The sequence below is a fragment of the Patagioenas fasciata genome, chromosome Z, assembly GCF_037038585.1.
Source record: "Patagioenas fasciata isolate bPatFas1 chromosome Z, bPatFas1.hap1, whole genome shotgun sequence".
Taxonomy (NCBI): domain Eukaryota; kingdom Metazoa; phylum Chordata; class Aves; order Columbiformes; family Columbidae; genus Patagioenas; species Patagioenas fasciata.
The window spans coordinates 11674515-11697595 of record NC_092560.1 but is presented as its reverse complement, the minus strand read 5'-3'; the positions used below and the strand labels follow the sequence as shown (position 1 = coordinate 11697595).

The window sequence follows — 23081 nt, the reverse complement described above, 5'->3', positions numbered from 1 at the left end:
TTTGTTAACATTGAGATGAGGAGTAGAAGGTCTTTTTGGGAAGGAGGCTATCCTAACATATCCAAAACACTGACAGATGTTCTAGGAAGATTTATTCTGGAGCAACATCCCTTTTACCAAGAGGACTCTACCCCTGTTGCCACTTCAGTATGAAGCCCTTGGTCTTCATTTTCCCAGAGAAGCAAATCTGTCATGGTGGATTCTACCTCTTAAGACTGGTCTCTGTAACTGAACTTCAAGCAATTGCCTCAAGGGGTGTCTACCATAGCTTAGCCAGCTAGCTATAATCAGGCAAATTGCAGTATGGCTATATAAAGATAAAAGCACACACAATTCTCTTGCAGTTTAGGTAAAGCTGTTATATAATGTAGTCATTTTAAGTAGCTCTACCTTTTTGTAACACTCCAATTCACAGTTTGGCACTAGCATGGGAGAAACAAATTTCATTCCTATTAAGGAAGCAGATACAGACTAATATTTTTTTCTAATATTACTAGTTTCATCTTATGTAAGAATTAAAGCAGACCTTTACGTATGAAATTGCATCCACCCCTGCTTCATTTGGAAACTTGTGTTGCAACTGGAGCTTATCCAGGCATAACACCAGTAACGCTTAATGTCCTTAACAACAAAAGAAAATACAATTAAACAATCTCTTGGACTAAAGTTGTTTGAAATCTGCTAAACAAAATGTATTGTTTGAGTGTAGCTTTGTGACCATCCCTGGGAAAGTACCAGAATATCACAGCGGGTATATGGATTTCCAAAGGAATAGTGGGCAAAACAGGTTTTTCACCATGGCTGCAAGTGGTTTTACTGTGGTTGAAAACTACAGGTACTAGTGAAACACCCAGGTCCCAAGTATGCTAAATATACCTTGTGGAGGCAGATCGGACAGAGTCCAGTTTGTGAGCCTAGCCTGCAGGGTACCAGCTGCCCCACATGTCCTCATTGCCACCAGACCCGGTCACCTGCAGCTGTCCCACGTCTGGGACATTAAAGCCTCACCCAGATCCCTAGGACAGGGTTCTCTTGCCATTCAGGGACAGCTCTGCCCCCCCACTCGGCACCCCAAGTTATGGCCATGAGCAATCAGAGCCCGTAAAAGAGGATCCTGGTTGAGTTCGGACTTGGGGATGCTAGTAGGATGCCAGATATGGACTGAAAGGTGGTTTCTTGCTTCTAATTTTCTGCAGACATCTGTTGCCTGCTCTTCTTTGTCCTCTTTAACCACGACCCAGGGACACCAGTACCATGAGCCTCAGGAGTCTCTTGTTAGCTGGGATTTTGTGCTCCTTTTCCAGTCAGGCTACCACCACTGATTTGAAACTGTAGGAACATTTGTGTCTATAAAACAGTGTATAGGCTTCTCTAGAATGCCTGAAAGTTGAAAAAGACACCAAAATTTCCTCTGTGTGCCTGATTTTTGGCAACAGCAGAACTCCATAGGGACTACTGTTTGTCTTTACACAGATATAAATACTCAGATTGCTTTGGCAACTGCCAGACTTTTATTCAGAGATTAGCTTCACATATCTTTATGAATTTAGAAATCAGTTGGAACCCTGACTGTTGGCATTTAATGACTTCCTGTTTTTGTTTAAAATTCTTTTTATAGCTAAAATGCTTGCTTTCATATTTTGTGGGTGGCAGTAGGGAAAGTACTGTCTCTCTCCTGCAGTCACTAGATCAGAGGTGAATTCCACTTTTCCTTAACCACTTTTTGATTTGAGAGATTCAAATGGATGCCAAGAAATTGCCATGAGCTCAAGCTTTTGTTTTTTCTTTTTGGAAAGTGGATTGCACATGCCGTCTTTGCAAGTTGTCCTTTAAAACCATGACAAGCTTATGTTAGAAATAAGGTATTTTAACACCTTTGGTTTGCAGGTGTCAGTTGAAAAACAGTCCTGGTCTCCTCCATTTGCATTAGCACTTGATTTGTCCTTCAAAGATGTCAGCCAAGGAATATGTGAGGGTGGCTGGATCAGCTGGCCGGAGACCAGCAAACTCACTTTGCAGGACTGCACACAGCAGACAGAGAATGACACCAAGCAAGAATTAACCTGGGCTAGAGTTCATTAAGCACCCATGAAATAAAACGGTCAGTTTTGACAGCTTACTCTTGACAATGTTTCATTTTCTTTTCAGTTTGTTTTGTTTTGTTATCAATCCTCCACAGGCTTTTCTGCCTGTTGGTGTTTCGAACTTCAAAAGCTTCAGATATTACAAAGATACTCAAGAGCTTAGAGACTCACATGGTATCTGAAACATCCACAGCTGGTTCCAGGCTCTGTGGAAAGGCCACCCAGGGTCCTAGTGGGAAGACACCCAGCAGATAGGATCTCCAGAAGAAAAGGCAGGAGGCCATGTCAGCACACGGCTCCAGCACTTGGCAGCAAGCACTCAGGGGCGGCGAGGCAAAGCGCTGCAGAGAGCAAGCTCATGAGGATTCCCACAGCTGCCATTTGCAAGTCCTACTGAGAAAAACCTACTCTTCATTACCTCTGGTCTGGACCTGCAACCCAAAGAAAGAAGAGAAGACTAAAGGCATTGGCCACCCTGAGGAATGTGACAACGTGATGGCTGTAGTTGCAGCCCCACCAACCACAGGTGTTTTCAGTCTGAGCATCTTTATGATGCTCAGAGATGGTGCTCCATCTCTGAGCACAGGTGGCTAGTGGTTCCGGTGGGGTTGTTGGCTAATAGTTGTCAGCACCATGTTTAAATACCACAGTGGATCAGGTGTATCTTCAGTTGGCCCTGCAGTCAGCAGGTATAGACGCAAAAGTGCATCTAATTTAAGAGGAGGGCTAAAGATCTAAAGATTTCGCTGAGGAATTCGTAAGAGTGAGTGTATAAATGATAAATTGTCAGGAGCAATGTGGTGATGTGAGCATTGGAAGAGAGGAGGGAGAACAGAGGTCAGCCTGTAGAAAAGGAGTCTTTATGCCAGCAGAAGTATCAAGTGTGGTCAAGACTATGTCCATTTAAGAAGAGTTTTTTTACTGTATTTTTTTTTTCTGAAAATAAATAAGCTGATGAAGATTAAAGGGCTGAACAGGTAAAATACTAGATATTAAGGCTCCTAATAAGGTGATGGTAACATACACTGGAACTTCACTCTTTGGGAGCAAGTTGTGCTGGTCCTCCTAGCCCATCTAGAGTACTGGAAGGAAGCTTTCATATTAATTCATTAGCATAATTTAAACCAGATAAATGCTTGAAGAGGGAAGTAGCCAAGTTCCGGAGAGATAGGGTGATTTCTTGACAAAGAAACCGATACCTTAAACACTGTATTAATTCTGTGCACAGGAGCTCAAAGGTGAACACAGATGTTTGAAGTAGACACATAGTATATTCCTTCTGGGAAGGGGAAATAAGTTTTGGAGCAAGACATGTTTTCTGTGTTCCTACATGATTCAGCCATTATTTTGTGCCAAGTCTGACCAAATTCAACAACCAAAAATCCCAAAACAAGATTCAGGAAGAGGTTGGAGTGTGTTTATATGTATAGATGTGGCAGATATAGGAAATCACTGAATGGATGCAGTACTAGCAGAAACAATTTATTGTTAAATTCCTTTCCAAACCATGGATGTAGTAGACTGAAAAATATGGCAAACCTGTCAGCTTTTCATGTGGAGCTCTGTTGTGGTTTAACCCCAGCAAGCAACTAAGACCACGACAACAGCTCACTCATTGCCTCCCATCCCCTGAGTGGGATGGAGAAGAGACCCAAAATGAATGGAGAAACTCATGGACTGAGATAAAAACAGTTTAATAAGATGATAAAAATAATAAAAATATGTTTATATATATATGTATATGTAAAATGAAATAAATTATATTCCAGCAATTACTCCTGAGCTCCATTCATGGTGAACAGCCAGTCCTGGAAAGGAGAGCACCCCAGTCCTGAACAGCTGATCCCAGTGAGAGAGTAAAAAAGCACAAGGCAAACAGGCAGAAGGCTAACTGCAAAACAGCAGAAGGCCAAATTCCAATGGAACTAATGAACCAGGAAAGCTGACTCCAGTTATATACGGAGCATGACTCTAATAGTAAGGCATAGTTCATTGATCCACCTGGATATCGATCTAGGTTCTGTCCTGTCTGTGCCCCCTCCCAGATGCTTTGCAGCTGCAGCTGGAAAGTTGAAAGAAGTCCTTGGTCTCCGTGGTAACAACCAAGATATCAGTGTGTTCTCACATTCTTTTTAAGTCCAAAACACTTAGCTACTGGAAAGAAATAAGTTAATTCTTCACGGGTGATGCCTGAGAATCCCAGCACTTTATCACATCATGCTCATACTAGATCTGAAACAAAAGGCTGTGCTAGCTAATAAGAAGAAAATATTCTAACTGCATAGAGAAAATTAACTTGATTTCAGCTAAGATAGCACAAGTTCAGATAACCAGGAAAAACTGAGGTCAAGATTTTATCTATAATCTGCATGTTCAGAGCTGTTCAGCTCATGGGAGACTAGAATGGGTGTTCAGAGGGATGGGGCACATATAGTGCTGTGAAAGACAAGCTGATAGCTCATACCTTTCCCTAGTTATGTATTTTCTCTTACTTACTTGTGTCTTCTTGCTCCAAATCATCTTGTGAGAAGTACATGTAAGAGACTGTTGATGGATGTAGGTTTTATTTAGTTTTGCTTCGTTTCTCATTTCCTATTCACTCTTCTGGAGATATCCCCCTTTCTTTCACACAGTCCCACCAGAGAAATGTTTGGCTTGAAACCCAAGGGGGCCATTGCATCAAAGTCTCCCAGATATGTATCACAGAAAGCAGCATTTTGCACTCAGTGAAAAACTGCTGAAGGAATGTTCTACAGAACTCTCATTCATTCAAAATTCATACACCTTCATTAAATAAAGACACCTTAAATAAAGGGAGAGGTTGTGATAGCACTCTTTTCAACAAGACTATTCTTATTGGCATGCTGCATGCTGCTTTCCCTGCCTGGGGTATTTTTCAAGGACTGTCTATCACTGTCATCCTCCCTGAGCCTTTTGGAGTGTGTGGATGCAGAGGCAAGCCTTGTATATCCAAAGTTCTGAAGAATTTGCTCAGTTGAACATAGGATTATTTTACATTTCTTAATCTGGTCCATATGTGGTAGTCACATTTTATTTTTTCACATAAAATTCCATGGGTGGAAGCAAACCTTGCCCCAATGATGACTATTTCCAGCAGAAACTACAAAAAAAACAGCAACAACTGTGTTTTCCTCCACCAAGAACTAAAAGCTGTATTGTAGTAATGTTTTGGCAAAATTAGGGAAAATGATGTCAGACTACAATTAGAAGAATTACTCCTGCACTCTGTACATTTACAGAGTGATAAATGATCCTCGTGGATCTTTTGCATATATAATTCAGCATTCATTTCAGATTTCATTCTCTAGTAATTCATATCTGGAGAAAACAATACAGAGCTGCAAGTAAGTACTATTTCATGCAGTACTTATCTCTGTTCGTGGTATGCACAAGATAATTTGCAGTGTGATAAGGAGGGTTATTGATACAGCTTATGGATAGCTACGGGATGAAGGAAGTGTGGTTGTGTTGCAGCTGATGAGGTTGCTTCTCAGCTAGTATAGCAAGTGACTTTCCCTGCTGAGGGTGGGATTGTATTGGGATGTGGAAAATGCCATACATTTATCTAGCCCTTTTTGGCTATAGTTTTGTTAAATAAAGCAAATAATCTTCCCAGAGCACTGCTTTCACCCTACAGAAAGTGCAGCTAGACCCTTCTCCCTGTTAGGAACTGGCAATGATGCTTAGTGTTCTTTCCTCTCTCCATCACCATTGTCCCAGTGGAAGAGGTGCTGTAGCTGCCCATCACGAGTGCCACTGGCAACCAGAGGAGATTTGGAGAGGACAGCAGGTGGACACGGGGAGCTGGGCAACAGTGGCAGAACATAAATGTCCCTGCCGTTCAGCTGGAGTGAGTCTTTTCTGTCTTTGAAACGGTGGTGCCTTATCCTCTTTCTGTAATCTTAACAAAACTGCAAACATAAGCAAGACCTTTTTTCCCCTTTCTTTCACTCCCTAAAAAGGACCCTTTCCATATTTTTCCCCTACATATGGACTTCTCTGTATGAGGAATTTGCAGAGTGAGTGTGAAGCCATGCCAGAAAACAATGAAGTCAGGGTCAACACCCAAGACTGGTGGAAGAGGGCATACAAAAGGGACAGAACATGGTTAAGCAGGAGAAAAGAAGTGTTTCAGAATAGGTACACATTGACAAGAGCTGCATCCTGACAGAGCCTCCGAGAGACAGTGGTGTGTGACTTGGCAGGAGCAGAGGCATTGCTTTTATTTTGTGTTGTCAGTTAAAGGAAAGTAAACGTTCATGGAATAAAAGCAGATTTATGCTGTCCAAGGCAAAAGGCAAAAGAAAAAAATAGTGGTGCTTAGGAAACGTTTCTTCTGCTAACTGGAGAAGTTTCATGAGTAGCCGTCTAGTCTGGTCACTGGGAGGTGGCCGTGTGTAAGTTCTTGATGTCCAGGCTGGCTGTTGGAGGCTGAATTTCATCTTTAACCTGCTGCTTAGCCCCAGCGTGGCATGGGGGCACCATGGCCCCAGGGGGCTGCTGAGCCTCAGGATGCTACCCCCTGCCAAGTCTGTCCCCAAGTGGTCCCCAGGAGCTGAGTGCCAGCGTGCCTTCAGCACGTTGTTTGTGAGATTCTTGCATCCTCCCCAGAGTAAAGCCTAACATGAAAATATACTGCAGCTACTCAATGTCCTGCTAAAACAAGGCTCTCTTTCCATCTGCAGCAGCAATAAAATTATTTAGTCTGCAGCCCTAGGATAAAGCTGGACCAAATGCTCTTGCCATGCATATAGAGGAACAATCACTTGCAAGTCTGTTCTCTGAGAGTGGATCTGGATCTATGCAGTGTCTGTCTTTGAAATACTAAACAAAGCTCTGCAAGACAGACTGACAATATTTTTCCCCTCTCATCAATCTTTTTTCCACTCCATCAGATCCTGTGGATATGTCTTCTCAGAATGGGGGTTCTTAATTGCTTTGGTTCTTACCAGGATTTTGTAAATACAGGCATTTAGGACAATCTCCATCAACAGGAAAAAACATCATCCCAAATGGTGCATAGTGATAAACTAAACCAGCGGGCACACTTGACTGCAGTAGCACAGAGGTGATCTGTCATTCAAGTGCAGTCTTAAATCAATATTTCTGTTTTCTAAGAAGTTGTTTCTATCTTATCCTTTTTTCCTAATTTATCTTTTTGTAATGTCTGCAGTTTGTTGTGTTGATTTTGCAAACATTCCTGAGAGGACCAGGGACATACTAATGAGTGGCTAGTTTGTCAGTGTTTATTCTTATTTAGCTTGTTTCTTTTCTGCTGCTGTTTTTTTGAGTTTTCTCTTTCTTTTCTATTCTTTTCTTTTCTTTTCTCTTTTCTCTTTTCTTTTCTTTTCCTTTCTTTTCTTTTCTTTTCTTTTCTTTTCTTTTCTTTTCTTTTCTTTTCTTTTCTTTTCTTTTCTTTTCTTTTCTTTTCTTTTCTTTTCTTTTCTTTTCTTTTCTTTTCTTTTCTTTTCCTTTTCTTTCCTTTTCTTTCCTTTTCTTTCCTTTTCTTTCCTTTTCTTTCCTTTTCTTTCCTTTTCTTTCCTTTTCTTTCTCCCCTCCCCTCCCCTCCCCTCCCCTCCCCTCCCCTCCCCTCCCCTCCCCTCCCCTCCTCTCCTCTCCTCTCCTCTCCTCTCCTCTCCTCTCCTCTCCTCTCCTCTCCTCTCCTCTCCTCTCCTCATTTTCTTTTGGTCACTCCTTTTTGTGTGATTTATCATGGTTGGATTCATATGCATAGTGCTCACAATAGTTTTTACTGTCTTGCAATCAAATCTGGCTGTGAGGCCATGCCACACTTACCCAGGAGTTTCCAAGCACCCAACTATCATAAAAATAAAATCTGCACTGGTGCATCAGACAAGGGTTCAGGACACTTATATTGTGATCTTTGGAAAGTCCCCTGTGAGCTTCTGTCACAGTACCACAAGACAGACTGTGCACAAGGAGCTGGAGTTTCAGCCCTGGGTGAGTGGTAGCACTCAGCAACAGAAAATGAGGTTAGTGCCATGACTGCTTTGTTGTAACTCAGATTTCCTGCTATAAAAGGTGCTTCTCAGTCTATAGGGACCCTTCCCCTCTTAATGGAATCATAGAATAGTTTGGGTTGGAAAGGACTTTCAAAGCTCATCTAGTCCAACTGCTGCAATGAGCAGGGTCATCTTCACCCAGCCTGGCCTGAGATGTCTCCAGGGATGGGGCATCTACCACCTCTCTGAGCAATCTGGGCCAGTGTTTCACCACCCTCAATGTAACAAATTTCTCCCCTCTTCTAGTTTAAAACCATTACCCCTTGTCCCATTGAAACAGGCCCTGCTAAAAAGTCTGTCCCCATTGTTCTTATAGACCCTTTTAAGTACTGAAAGGCTGCTATAAGGTCTCCCTGGAGCCTTCTCTTCTCCAGGTTGAACAACCCCAATTTTCTCAGCCTGTGCTCCCAGCAGAGCTGTTCCATCTCTCTGTTCATCTTGGTGGCTCCTCTGGCCCCTCTCCAACAGGTCCATGTGTGTCCTGTACTGAGGGCTCCAGAGCTGGACACAGGACTCCAGGTGGGGTCTCACCAGAGTGGAGCAGAGGGGCAGAATCACCTCCTTTGACCTGCTGTCCACACTCCTTTTGATGCAGCCCAGGATACAACTGGCCTTCTGGGCTGCAAGCACACACTCGCAACATTCTTTTCTCCTTTAATCTTTTTGAAAGAAGAAGTGCCATTTCTCCAGTTCCCTCCAACTTTCCTGTCTCATGGCCAGCCATTTGCCACTCAGCCTGATGGGCATTTTTTCCTCCCCCAGTCCTCTCATGCCAGACCTACAGACCTTGGCCATGCACCACAGGGATGTTCCTCCTGCTGCAATTGAATGCCTCGGTCAGCTTTGTGTGGTGCCAGCACCTCTAAGGACTGCCAGGATTGGAGGTGTCACCCCAAGGTGATAACTGTCCAGGCAACAGTGGTCTTCAGCCACCCAAGAGCATACCATCTGCAATTTTATTCCTGCATGTTGGACTCCCATAGTGCCATTGCATGGCAATGACATATCCACAAAGACAAGCGATTTGATTCACTGAATGCAATAGATCTTTGTGTGTCATTGTAAGATGGGTTTGACTGAGTTTGTAAAATGCACTTGGAAGTTACTCACGCTATAGTTTGAGCAGCTCTCAGTTCTATTCCTGAGCAGAAAATATATCAAGATTTTGGTGTATAATTAAGGCTTTTCAGTCTATGGCAGCAGGAAGCTTTTGGATCTTGTTTTGTTGGATGTGATATTTTTAGATCTTCATTCTTGGTGTAATCAATGCACAGCATTTCTAGAAAGGGCAGAATTTAAGCTCTGCTTTTAGCTTAGAATCACTTTACGTTGACAGATTTTCCAAGTAAGAAGCAGAAAAAATAAATGTCAAGCTTTTTTTTTTTCCTTCCAAGGAAAGAATTCTATGTTTTACATATGATGTTTCTGAAATCAAAAGTAATAGGAGCCTGACATTTTTATGTTCCTTTCATTGTACCTAACTCAAATATGCCCTCACTGTGAGTGTTGCTTTCCAGTGTTTTCCAGGGTACTGACAGTTAAATAACAAGTGAGAAAACCCGAGGCTTTGTTTGTGTCACCATTTGCAAGCACTTAAGTTAATCAGCCACAGGAGCCATTAGCATGGTGGGAAGTTTGGCTAGGAAAATCCCAGGGGCTGAAGTAAAATAAAACCCACTAGATTGAATGAGACTAGCATCAATGGCTGTTACTTCCCAGTAACAAATGAACCCTCTGTTCAGAAACTTCAAGCTGTCCCTGTTTGCACAAAGGTGGGGTCCTGGGTGCTCTTCTGCAGCCATCACTACCGTGTGAAGGAAACAGGCTTGAAATTCAGGCTGGTCTGCAGCTTGGGGGCAGCGCAGCCAAAAGCCCACCTTACCCAAGTGAGTCTGGAGCTGGGCAGTGTGTGTTTCTCCTCCTCTCGGCAGCCTGGCTGCCAGCATGGCGTTGACTTCACTCCAGGCCTGGCATGAGCAACAGCGTGACAGCTTGCAGAGTTATGACTCCCATTCTTTTGCAGAGCGAGTAGGAAGGCCACTCTTTGTTTTAATCTTTTTTTTTGTGTGTGTGTGTGTGTGTGTAGCATGAGCTGCACAGAGCATTTAGTTGCTTGCTCAATTGCAGTCTACATTTTCTTGAGTGCAACCACATCAAGCCTGAGCATATAGGTTACTAGACCTATCTGACATACTGGGGAGCCCAGAGAGGCTCAATAACTCTACCCAAGTTCAGCATTCAGTGCAGTGGGCTGCGTGTGGACTTTAGTCAAAGACTTCATGGCTTTCTCAGGGGTAAATGCCAACCTGTCTTACCTGATGCTTGTTGTTGTTTTTAACATACCCAAAAGTAATAGCAACAGGATGTTCTGTTTGACATATTTAGTTTCTCAACAACAGATTGGAAAATAAAAAAAAAAGTTGGAAAAATTGGAAGCTTTCAATTGTGACTTTGAACAACGCTATGAGAGCTTTCCTGTCAGCTCCATTGTTCCCACATTGGACTTTTCTGCTACAGGCCTGGTGAGGATGCTGTCATCGTCTTTTCTCCTCGACTGTACATCCTATGACTTGCAGTGTTCCCGTCTCTGATGTTGTTCTCCCGAGACAGATTGTAATGAAGAAAATACATGCTCAAGCTGGAACAAAGTCCACTGCTGCTTCACTAGCTAGGAGGTTGAACATAACACACGCAGTTTCAGCAACTTGAAAGACTGGCTTGTTTTCTGCAGAAACGAGCTCAGCAGAGCTGTTCTGTGCAGAGGGCAGCCTCTCTGTATCAACACAGACAAATAAAGAGACGCAGTTTTCTGCTCTTCTGGGACAGGTGAAAGGAAGGGACAAAAGACCATAGTCCTTTGCATGGGTTTCAAGTAGTCTTTTCTAGGGCTGCTGGAATCCGAAAGAGCTGCAGACAAAAGCTGTGAAGTGGATTCATGTGTTTGATGCCACCTCAGCGTGGGAAAGTTTCATCCCTACACTGTAAAATTTCTGCCAGCCCCTGACAAAGTAATTTGGCCAAAGACATCAGTGCTTTGTACTGGAAGCTGGCAGTTCGCCTCCCGGCTTCTTTCCCTTCCGAGCTTTGTTGATTGGCAAAGTGATAGGCATTGAGTAGCACTGTGGCACCATCAGTTGCAAGCAAGCTCAGTTTAGGGATGCATTCTGGCTACGTAGAAATCGTGTGTGTGGTTCCCTGGTTGGCAACCAGTGTCTGTAGACTGGCACACCCTGCGTGTTTGCGAAGTCCTTCAGAAAATGTTCTTCTGTTTGAGCTAGGTGGGTTTGGTATCCAAAAAGACAGGTGTCTACACAGCTTACAGCCACCACTGTGCAAGCTGAAAATAGCTGGCACCTTCTTGGCAAGCGTGGCAAAACGTCTGCATGCTGTAGAGACTGACTGTACTCAGCTGCTGGACCTACAGAGACCAGTATTGAGGGTGGTGAAACACTGGCACAGGTTGCCCGGAGAGGTTGTGGATACCCAATCCCTGGAGACATTCAAGGCCAGGCTGGACGGGGCTCTGAGTAACATGATCTAGTTGAAGATGTCCCTGCACATGGCAGGGGTTTGGGCTAGATGAGCTTTGAAGGTCCCTTCCAACCCAAACTACTCTATGATTCCATGATCACTGTAGAAAAAGCAGATGCAGTATGTTAACAACTAAATAGCACAGTGACAGGAGAGCTTATTTGAGAACAGCGCTCACCAGGTAGTGCTGGCAAGCCCTTATTGCTGCTGCCTGCACTAAACCTGCCCACTGATGATAAGACCTTGGTTTGCACCTCAGTCAAGCACGTCAGCCTGGAAAATCTCAGGAACACCATCTTCATTCTGACATGATTAGTGTGTGAGGGCTTCCCCAGTAGTGCTTATATTTAAAACCTCTTTAACCATGCAAGGAGTCAGCATCTTCACTTAGCTCAGTACTCCCAATAAAGTGCAAGACATTTGATTTAATTTCTGCACTGAACTCTGAATTTTGCTTTGGGCTTTATTCCCCTCAGAGCTTTGCACAGCGGAGAAGGGAGGGGGAAGCATTTTAATCAGGGTAAGGCTCTTTGGCATTTACACTATTGAAGCCTGAGGAGCCTCTGAATTTCTATTGAATAGAGCCCTAAGAAAAGAAGTAGATCTGTTGAAGGACAGCATTTCAGTGCAAGAAGGATGCATGTTTAGGACTTTCCATTACATAATGGGGCTGAAATGGATTAACAAGACCCAGGCTTTCTTTTTCTTGAGAATTGCTGTCTGCACCACTCTTTTTGTATTGCTGATTCTTCAGTCACAGCACTCACAGAAAGGTTTTCTTTGTTGTTATTAGTTTGAGAAGTAAATTGCAGCATTGTTTCTCCTGATCAAGAGATTGATTAGTCAGAGGTCTCTAGCTGAAGGGAAAAAATGTTCCCCATTATCAACTTTAAATGCAAATGTATTTGCCAAGCAGAGTTTCAGATGGTGAGTGTGGGGGGGGAATGCCTTGCTCTTTTGATGTGCTGCCCATAACCATTTACAGATCTTTGAATGGCATCCCTCTCATCAGGTCAGTGAAGAAATAGTGTGGGAACGATAGTCTTGAAAGAGGAAAATTAACCATTCCTGGTTCCAGTTGGATGGTTCTCATAGTGTTTTGAAGAGTAATGGTGCATTAGTGGGTTTTGTTGTATTTTTTCCCCTCTTTCTCTTCCTAGGTGCTTTCATAATCTGCTGGACCCCAGGATTAGTCTTGCTGCTCCTCGATGTTTGCTGTCCCCAGTGCAACGTCCTGGCCTATGAAAAATTCTTCCTGCTCCTGGCAGAGTTCAACTCCGCCATGAACCCCATTATCTACTCCTACCGGGACAAGGAGATGAGCGCCACCTTCAAGCAGATCCTCTGCTGCCAGCGCAGCGAGAGCGCCAACGGCCCCACCGAAGGCTCAGACCGCTCGGCATCCTCGCTCAACCACACCATCTTGGCCGGCGTCCACAGCAACGACCACTCAGTGGTGTAAGAGCCGCGGCCAGCCGCCTGGCTGACAAAGAGCAGCGGGCAACGCCGCAGTGTGTGGTGGGCATGTGGCCCCAGGGGAGGTAACCCACTCACAAGGTTTTCTCAAACACTAATGGACTACAAGCGCTTCTTTGCCAGGGAGGGCTCGACGCACCGGTGTGGTCCGCCCCATCCGCAGAACTGACCATGCCGCAAGGCCTTCAATTTCTACTTTCAAAAAGTAGAAGGCAGATGCCTTGTGGTGAAGGTCATCGGAGGCCCATGGAAGGCCTCGCTGGGACTTTGTTGGACTTCGCTGCGTCTTGGTGCCAGTCTGAAAAAACTGATTAATTAAGCTTATACCTGCTTCACTGCATTTACATGTAGCCACTTAGTCTTTTTAAAAAGGGAGTAAAGGGGATAAAAGTATGCCTATCATTTAATAGATGTGTAATATTTATCACCATCAGCATGCTTGTGATGAACATTTTCTGTGCAGGGAGTAAAACTGTGCTCTAGTCTTTGTAACCTTAGCCACACTGCCATAACTACAATAAAAACAAAAGTATTTTTTTCTAATACAGGCAACAGGAAGATGATGGAAACCGACTCTTCTTACCTTCATTACTGATGTTAGAAAGCATGCATGTTCTGTGTGTATGCAGATTGTTTTAATTATGGAAAAAAAAGCTCATTGTAAAGTCTGCAGGAAAGTAGAAAAGCATAGACTGTGTTCTAGTGTTTGTTTAGATTATGAAATAAACAATACTCTAGTCACAAGGTATTTAACATTCTTCTTTGAACTCCAGTATGAAATAAATCAGTAATGTGTGGTAGGTCCCAAGTTTTTTCATGGACAAGTTCTTAAAGTAGGACATATCCCTGAAGCTCTTAATGGGCTAAAGTCAGGTTGGTAGACTTAAAAACAGGCTTTGGAAAGCGTTTTTTTTGTTTGCAGCAGAAAGCAACAGGATTGTTAATGTGGGAAAAAAGAGAGTATACATTCTTACGGAACCTTTCTTGTAACTGAAAAGAAAATACTTTCTGCATTTTTGCACTGAGAAATATTTGTGTGTATCTTTTAAGTGATGTACCCTTCATTTCAAAAGCAGAGGGTTACTGAGAAACAAGGTACAATTTTATTTTCTGAAATGAAGAGAACATGGGTAGTTGCCTATTCCAAATGACTGTACTGTGCTGCATATAGTAGACACACACACACATTGTTATGAATAGCTAAGCTAAGAGATGGACTTTTCATATACGGTTGTTTCAAAGAGAAATGCCACTTGTGTGAATCTTGATTACCAAGAATTTGTGACATTAATCAAAACTCCTTGATAGGGGTAAATGTGACCAAAGGTGGGATCTTGCTGATAAAAAATCTTGGGACCTCTTTCTGGGAAACTGTGTGTTCTCCTAACAATGTAAAATATATCAACAGTAAATGGGGCCATTTTCCTCATCATAATTTGCCTCTCTAACAACAAAAGCAACCACAACAACAAAAAATGTCTTTCAGTGTACCATACTGGAATGTAACATAACGGACAATATTCTCCCATTTGGGGAGGGAAGAAATGGAGGGGAGAGGGTCAGCCTGGCAAAAAGTAGAGTGTTGGAAAAGATGCTTGGGTCTTATGTTTCCAAGCATAAAATTGCTTGGAAAAGGCAGCTCCTTGCTGAGGGAGGGAAGAGCAGCAACTGACCAAAACCTGTCTCGACTGAATAAAGAGCTTTGCCACTGCTTTCAGTAAAACTGAAATTCACCTATGCAGTCAAGCCAAAGTTGTGTGGACATTGTGGAAGATGGAATGGGCAGGGGCGATAAACACAACATTATCTGCCAGTTGACCAAGCTAATGAATGTCATACTTGCCTTTGACAAAACAGCTCTTTTTTCTGACTGTGTTTGAGAGCAAGTGAATGTAAAGGTTGGCTTGGTTTTTATCCACATAACTGGACTGAGAAAGAGAACAGGCTGTATGAACTTTGTCATTTAAAAGCATCTGCTTGCCAATCTACTCATAAATTCTTGTTAGTGCCCGTGCAATGTTTGAGCTAGTGCAGGTAAGCAGAAGAAAAGAGAGGATAAGCATGCCTCCAAAGACCTGGGACACCTAACTGAAAAACAGTTTCCTTTTGTCAAGAATGCTCAGAGTTGTTTTCTTCCCTGGATCCAGGGAGAGCTTTTCCTGTCCCCGGTGTCCCCATGAAAGAAGGACATCATAGACACCCCATTTTTTTTGAGGATTGCCCTTTCCAAGTGTCCTTCTTACTGCTGTTTGTGTCCTCTTTATTGAATCTCTGCTGGATAGAGTGAGAGGATGATGTTAAGAAATAGCAGTGAATCTTTCACCCTAGTTTAATATGCTCAAAATGTGGTGGTTTTGAAGAAGCCATGAATGAATAATTTTAAACTAGGGATGCGATCGTTCCTGATACACAGGTGAGTCCAGAGGCCCCTTGTGAAGATAGATGCCCAAGGATGCTTTTGTCATTGTAGTAGCAAGAGGTGACAGTTGCTGCCCAGGTACATCCATCAGCCCTTCTCAAAGGAAGCATTCGACAATTCAAGAAGCTGGACCTTGGGAAGTCTTAACAGCAGTTAAATTTCAGTCATGGGGTAGACTAATCTGAGAGCACTTTTGGCAGCAGGTGGGTTTCTCTTCTAAAAGGTGAAGTGGGATGGTTTAGATCAAAGGTAACAGGAGGCAAATGTTCCTTGTACAGTTCTGCTAGAGGAACTCACTAAGCATATGGCTGCTGTTTAAAAATTTAATTAGTGCTTTGTGTTGTTGACATGATCTCCCTATATCCTTGAGAAATCTGATCTGTGGATTGAGTGTTTCTTTGCAAACTAATAAAATTAAAGCTGCTGTGAGCAAAGAGAATAAAAAGCAGATAATGGAACAGAGGGATTCATTTGCTCTCTTCTTTAGAGTTGTTCCCATGCCACTTGGTTTTGTCTTAGATTTTTTTAACTTTTGCTTCTCTGTTCAGATTTTCCAGCTGAATTGTGCAGTTGTAGAACTCACTTCTGCTATGTGAAAACATGGTGCAAAGTACTTAGGTAAAAAAAATTGCTCCACTTATTTTTACTTATCTCAAATCCTTCAAACGGTTTTAGAAGACTTCTTAAAATACCAGTGGTCCTCCCACAGTCATTAAAATTCTTCTGTTGCTGGCTGCCTCTGGTCCAAGTAAATCCTCGTGAAGTTCGAATGCAGTGATGTTTGTTTCAACAACTGTAGTGGTGGGGAGTTGTGCATTAAAAAGTATATGGTTGTTGAAAACATTTGCAGGCCAAAGAAAATTTATTTCCTACTTTGCTTTTTCAGTAACAGCTCAAGTCTGAAAACTAAGTGAAAAGATTGCCTTTGAATGAAGGATTATTAAATTGAGTTTTACCTCCCTGTTGCTGCCATATTTAAGAGGCTGGGTGACCCATTGGGGCACAGAGCTGTTAATCACAGCACTTACATGAGAAGTTGAAAATTCATTCTGTGTTTAACATGCGTTACATTTCTTGTTAACCCCTTTTTTCTCCATGTTCTCTGAGATCTTGTGGTAGCTTCAGACTGGCTGCTAACTGGGATGCTCAAAGCTGGGCAGATTGCTTATATAAGGAGAAAGGGTAGATCAGCTAAGATCTTTTTCAGTGATTCCTAAAAACAAGCACACGTGACTGTCCATAGTGCACCAACAATGAGGTTTTTTAAATCGTTGCCCCAAGATCCACCATTGTCTTTATAACTCTGTCTTTACCAGCTAGCTGTGGCACTGCTTAAAGAAGCTGGCAGGGAAGTCTTGGCGTAGGTCACTTAGTGAAAAAGAAAGGGCAGGCATGCTATGTTCATGATGCAGACTGAGCCTTGGTAACTCAGGTGTCAAAGAGGAAAAGACATATATCCAGTACCTTAGTTTTGCTTCCCGTCCAAAGTAGCTTTTCAGTATCAGCATAAATTTCTCCTGTTATGGCATTGCACAGAGATGAAACCTTTCTGGTCACTCAGAGGAGTATGTCTTTTTGTGTGTACCTCTGTGGAGGTCGGCAGGGGAGCCATGGCCAGTCTGGGTCCCAGGAGCAATCTCTTACAGGAAACTCAAGTGGGCTCTGCTTCTGAGGCAGGTTTTGTAGCTTCTTCTGACCTCTGTGTTGCCCCAGGAGTATGCTACCAGATACCAGGCGTAACTACTGTAAAGCCAGCTAGTGTTCCTGGTGTTCCTGATTGCAATGCTGCCACCACCACCTCTGTCCTCACTGCAGTAGGTGTCCATGGACTAAAACCATACTGCTTTTTCTGTGAAAGAAATAAAAGCCCACCCAGCAGATTGTTCTCCACAAGTGAGATTAAAGATGACATCACCAGATGGAGAGGCTTTGACGCAAACACCGATAGTCTGTCTTTCAATCACTGTGAATCAAGGTGATGCAAACAGAGGTGGCAAAGGCATTTCTCCAGGACATTGTCGCCACCACATGCCGAGCTGTGACCCCGTCCTGGTTGTATCTGTCATTTCTTTGGGTCACTCCCAAAGGAGCTATCAGAGGTCGGCCTAGAGCAGACTGGCTCTTCTCCACCTGCTGCAGAAGTAACATAACTCAAATGCAGGCTTTTCCTTTCTGGTTCTCTTAAGGGCTTTCCTGTTGAGCAATTTGCAACTGCAAGGTTACCTGTTATGGCCTTTCCAGTCAGTTCTTGGTTGTTAGCAATCAGGCTGTGCTGCACGCTGATGTCTGGATGGAGGGGCTGTGCAACAGCAGTCCCATTTGCTCAGCTGAGTCACCCAGGCTTTACCATTTGATTGCAAAGGCCTCTTCAAACAGATGGATAGCTTAAAGAGTATTAACTCTCACACCTGTCCGGCCATGCCTTCTCAAGAAAAAGTGCCATTTCCTCCCATTTTCTTCACTTACAGGATTTTCCAAGAAGTTATTCACCCAGCTCCGGTATTCCAAGTCTATTAAGGAGAAAAGAAGAGGTTGATATTAATAAATAAATAAATAAATAAATAAATAAAATTTTTAAAAAAACACAGACAAAACTAGGATATGAAACAATGTTACTGTCATCTGTGGTATATGGAAATCCCACCCACTGATAAGCTGCCAGCATTTTAACAAGAGGCTCCATGAAATGTTCCCACTTGCCTGTGATAAACTTCTGATAACCAGAAGTGTATGTGGGAGACTCAGGAATCTGATCATTTGTTTTCCCGTTTAAACAAAACCATGTTTATAACTGGCGAGTATGGAGAGAGCCAGTGAGGTTTGGCAAACAATTCTGCTTTTAAGTGCACTTACTGTAAACATTTAGAGGTTGTATCTAGTACAATAAAGTATTTAGCATGTGTAATATGGAGTATGCAAGAAATACCCTTTGTGGGGAGAGCTGCTACTTCAGATGTGGAGTGGAATTATTCAAAAAGTGTGTCTATGTGAAAGAATGAACTGGTCTGTTCCAGGAGATATAATAGTGCTGAAACACAGGTGGGTTATTTCAAGTGAATCACTTGATAATCAGCTCTGTTCCTCATTCCTACCTGTCTACCTTCCTTCCCATTTGCACCTTTTAACCTCAGGCCTCTTCTTGTTGCTACACAGAAACATTTTCCTGCACAGAGAAAATAAACCTTCTGCTTCTTTTCCGTCTCTCTCCTATTTCGTTTCTCCCTATTCCTTTTACTTTTGCCCCTCTCCCTTTTCCCTTTTGCTTCCTTTCCTTTTTTACAGTGCATGGACATGTTTGTCCTAGAATATGTCCCCAGTTTCGATTTAACCATAGAATGTCATACATTGACTAAACCAAAGCTGATAAGTTTATATGTAGAAACAAATGTATCCACAAAGAGCCTTGCAAAGGCTTAGGAAGAACAGGTAAAAAAAAGAAAAGACATTATTTCAATGCTGTTTGAGCGTAGTTGGTTTAGGATTCTATTTTTATGCTAAGTCCTATTTCACATTTTGAAGACTAGAGGTCTTAGGTAAAGGATTAATTAACTCCCTTTTGTTAGAGAAGCTAATCACTTACATACCGAGAGAAACCAAGTGTCTGCTTCAGCAAAATAACAGACAATAATGTTGGCATTCCTAAGGTAAAAGCACAGTACTAATCATTTGAGGCATTAGTAAGTACAAAAATATGAAAAAGGAAAAGTTTTATTTTTCCCTTTCCCCAAACCCTGGTGATTCATGACTAATGCCCTGGTGCTGGGCTTTCTATGACATGGCATGTGTAATGTAAAGCAGCCCCATAGAGTTTGATTGCTGGACGTAACAAGCAGAAAGCCAAAATACACAATTGCTAAATAAATCACGCCTTGTGAAAATGCACTGCAATGCCTCTGGGATTTTTTGTTTTAAGCCCTGGATCAGCATTTGCTGGCAAAGTCAGACTGTTTATATGGCGATCTGTTAACATTAAATACACACCACGTGCAGCGATGCGGGACGCAGCCCCAGCCCACAGTAGGCAGCGTGCAGAGCAGGGGCTGGGAGGGCAGATTTGGGATGACGATGCCCAGAGCCCGTGGCACACTCCTGAGCATCACATGGGCCAGCCCCCCCGTCCTGCTCTCTGCCTTCTGAAATCTGCATCTTCAGGCCAGGTGTGACTGGGAGGACAATACTAGTGCAGATGAGCTGCTCCCAACAAGAGCACATGCAAAACAGCCTCTTCCAGTTTTCATAGAGCCACAGAATGGTTTGGGTTGGAAGGGACCTGAAAGATCATCTAGATCCAAGCACCCTGCCATGTTCAGGGACACCTTCCACCAGACCAGGTTGCACAAAGCCCCGTCCAGCCTGGCCTTGAACACTGCCAGGGATGGGGCATCTACAACTTCTCTGGGCAGCCTGTTCCAGTTTAAAGCTTTCCTTTTCTTAACTGCTTAACTTTCATGTGGCTATGGATCTGCTGCTTCCTCCTCTAGTTTTTGCACACTCAACCTCTTGCCAGACTGTCTTGCCACCCCTCCAAACAGCCCTTCCAGTTCCTCATTTGTGTTGCTTTTCTCTGTGCCTCCTCCAGGTAGTGAACAGTCTCTGAATTAAGCTGCAGGATAGATGTCAGGTTCTTTCCACCACAGCTGCAATTTCTTAGTAATTCCCTGTGGAATGAGGTGGGAAATAAATAAATACAATATGTGGAGAACAGGGAAGTGAAAAATTACAGAGAGGGAGGAACAACATGGGAGAGAACCTTCTGTGCAGGATTTGGTTTATGACCCTTTCAAAGGCTTTCTGGAAAGTTCAGGAAAAGATTTTGGGTTGTGGGTTTTTTTCTCCTTGAAAGAATAATGCTCTTTCCATGGCATTACTTTTTTTTTTTTGTCTGATGGAAGACTTTGTTGTTTTAGGTGTGTTTCATTTAAGAGCTCAAAAGGCCAACTGAAACAAGGAGAAGCCTTCCCATTTCCCACCCACACTCTACACAAAATTAAACCTTTTTTATATAAATGGTGTTTTACCACCAAAAATTTGAAAGATGCTTCAAGGACTCACATAGGTTATTTTCTTTTTTTTACTTCTCTGTTTTTCCAGGGTTCATGATATCTGGGTATTTTAGTGCTTGTTCTGCCACAGATTTTGAAGTTTGTACATTTTTCTTGTCCTCAAGTGTCTCTTTGCAATCTCGCTTTTTCAAAATATGTAAACACTCCTTAGTTCAAGGGAGTTACTCAAAAATGTGCCTGGTTTGAGCTAGTCCAGCTGCCATTGCCTTCCAGACCCCCCTCTCCTATTTGCTCACAGTGAGGTCTGATTTTGAGGCACAACTAGATGTGAGCAAGTGTCAATTATTTTGTTTAGAAATTCTTGTGTCAGGAGAGGTGCCATTATCATATATACGTCGTTACAGCTCATGCAATATGCTGCAGGCAAGCTGGCTGCCCCTGTTGCATTTATTAAAGAGGCACATCAGGCGAACAGACTTTCCAGAGCTGGACTGGGTTGATGATTTGAAAATGACTGACCTTTCTTTCATTTCTGAAACATCGTTCCTGCATCTTCGCATGAACATGCTTAGGGGTCAGCTGTTGTTTAGTCTTCAGATCATCTGTCCTTTCTCCTGCTGTTCAGAGCTGCACACTCTCCAGTCAGTGGCCCTGCTCCCTCCAGCAGTGACAGTGGTGACACGAGGAGTGCTGGACTTGGGACATGCACAGGAGAAAAGGGTCTGTCAAAGGGCTCAGGAACGGTCCAGCTCTGGCCAGCACAGGCTTGCACTGTCCCACTGGTGTCAGCAGTGCTGGGTGGGCTCCTGGATCCCAAGCAGGGCAGTGCCAACCACTCATTTTGGAGGTGGCCAACACACTGAGGAGGAAGAGAAGGAGGAGGAGGAAAAAGAAGAGGAGAAGAACAGTTTCCAGCTGGTGCCCGAGGAAATGAAGAGTGAAATCATGTTCCTGTGCACATCTGCAGAAGTCTGGTTCTTGGCATTACTTTTACTCATGGCTCTTTTCCCCTTCCCATATCACTTATTAATATCTTACCTTAGATGTCCAGGTGGCAGCATCCCTCTGGGAGTATAAAGCACCAGGCACACAGGGGCCCAGCAGAAATCTGAGACTTTTTGTGTTGCTGGCCAAAGGGTCTTGCACTCACCAGCAGGGACAGTGATGGCATCAATCCAAGAAAGAGCAATCTAATGTGCCCGTTCTCTCTTCCCTCAGCCAGGAGAAAGACAGCTTCCACATTTTGGGAGAAGATTCTGAGACTCCCAGGTCACAGAGGCTGGTGCAGGTGGGCTGGCAGCTATTTGGCACATGTCAGCAAGGGAGGGCAGCCTTGTGCTGGTGAAGGGATGGCTGGGCTGGGACATCTGGGCATGACCACATCAAGCTCCTGCAGACCCATGGCAGCAGGGGATCAAGCTGGAAACAGCAGGTGCCAGTGGTTCAGAAGCACCCATCTTCCTGGTGGATTATCATTCCTCAAAAACAGAGGGCAGACCAAAGAAAGAAAAAAATAAGAACACAACCTGTAAATTTCCTGTGAAGTGGAAATCCTGCTTTTCAGTTCACGTGCTTAAAAGCAGGAGTCATCTACATCTGATCTGCCAGAGAGAAAGCACAGGAAAGTAATGCAGGAACTGGGGCCCTTGACTACTAGACCTCTTTTCTTGTCAGCTGGACACATGCTTGGTGTCTGTGCAGTGATGTCTATTTTGGTCTGGGAACACCAGTCATGTTTAACGACTTATTCTAAGTGCAGAAATACAACACAATTGTGACACAGGCAACACTTTTTCTTAGACAAACTCCATGAAAACCTGCAGGATTAGAAGACTTTCACTTAGAAGTGTGTATTTTTTCATTATAGTTTTATATTTCTGTACAAAAAACTGACAGACATGGGGCAGCCTTACTTTATTTTTTTTTCTAAGCAGAACTCACCCTGAATCTGAGTAAGTGTTGCACAAAGAGCAACTGTAAAGGGAGAAATTATGTGTTGCAGTTTTGTTTTTGGTTTTGTTTTTTTATCACCATCCATAGATGAAAGTTTTCTTTTTTAAACAAACCATGTAAACCTAGCTGCTGCAGAAGGATTGCACATGAAAATTCTTCTCAACAGCTTCTGAGTCTGACCTATGCCCAGTGAGCTCAGGGAAGGTGATACAGTTGGGGAGGTTTTTGTTTGCCCCCACTGCCCAGTTTCTGCCCTACCATGGCTGCAGCGGTGCGGAGGGAGGCAGGGACCAAAGGGGCTGTGGAGGGGAGGGGGTACCCCCATGTGTCGCCAGCAGGGAGAAATCATCCCAGGTGAGCAGCTGCGCCTGGGGAGCCTTGCTAGGAGCAGCAGCTATAGGTGAGCCCCATGGCCACATTGCAAGAGGGAAATCGTAAGAAATGTTTGCAAGTAGTGATGTGATGTGAGCCAGGCTGGACTGGCCTCTTCCCTGCCTGTAGCATCTTATAAAGAGGAGAAATCTCTGTTGGAATGCAACAGAAAACCACTAAATTGGGCTGAAAAGAATTA

At 43.4% G+C, this 23081-nt stretch overlaps 1 protein-coding gene across 11 annotated transcripts in view; it reads left to right on the top strand.

The window, feature by feature from the left end:
* Positions 1-16012, top strand: part of LPAR1 (lysophosphatidic acid receptor 1) — a 75334-nt gene extending 59322 nt beyond the window's left edge. For 9 of the 11 annotated variants that reach the window (XM_071801786.1, XM_071801784.1, XM_071801787.1 and 6 more), the window contains one exon: positions 12820-16012. In XM_071801786.1, the coding sequence (XP_071657887.1) occupies positions 12820-13121 (302 nt within the window). In that variant the 3' untranslated portion in view covers positions 13122-16012. The other 2 variants (XR_011736358.1, XM_071801791.1) reach the window with 2 other exon arrangements.
* Positions 16013-23081: the final 7069 nt, after the last annotated feature.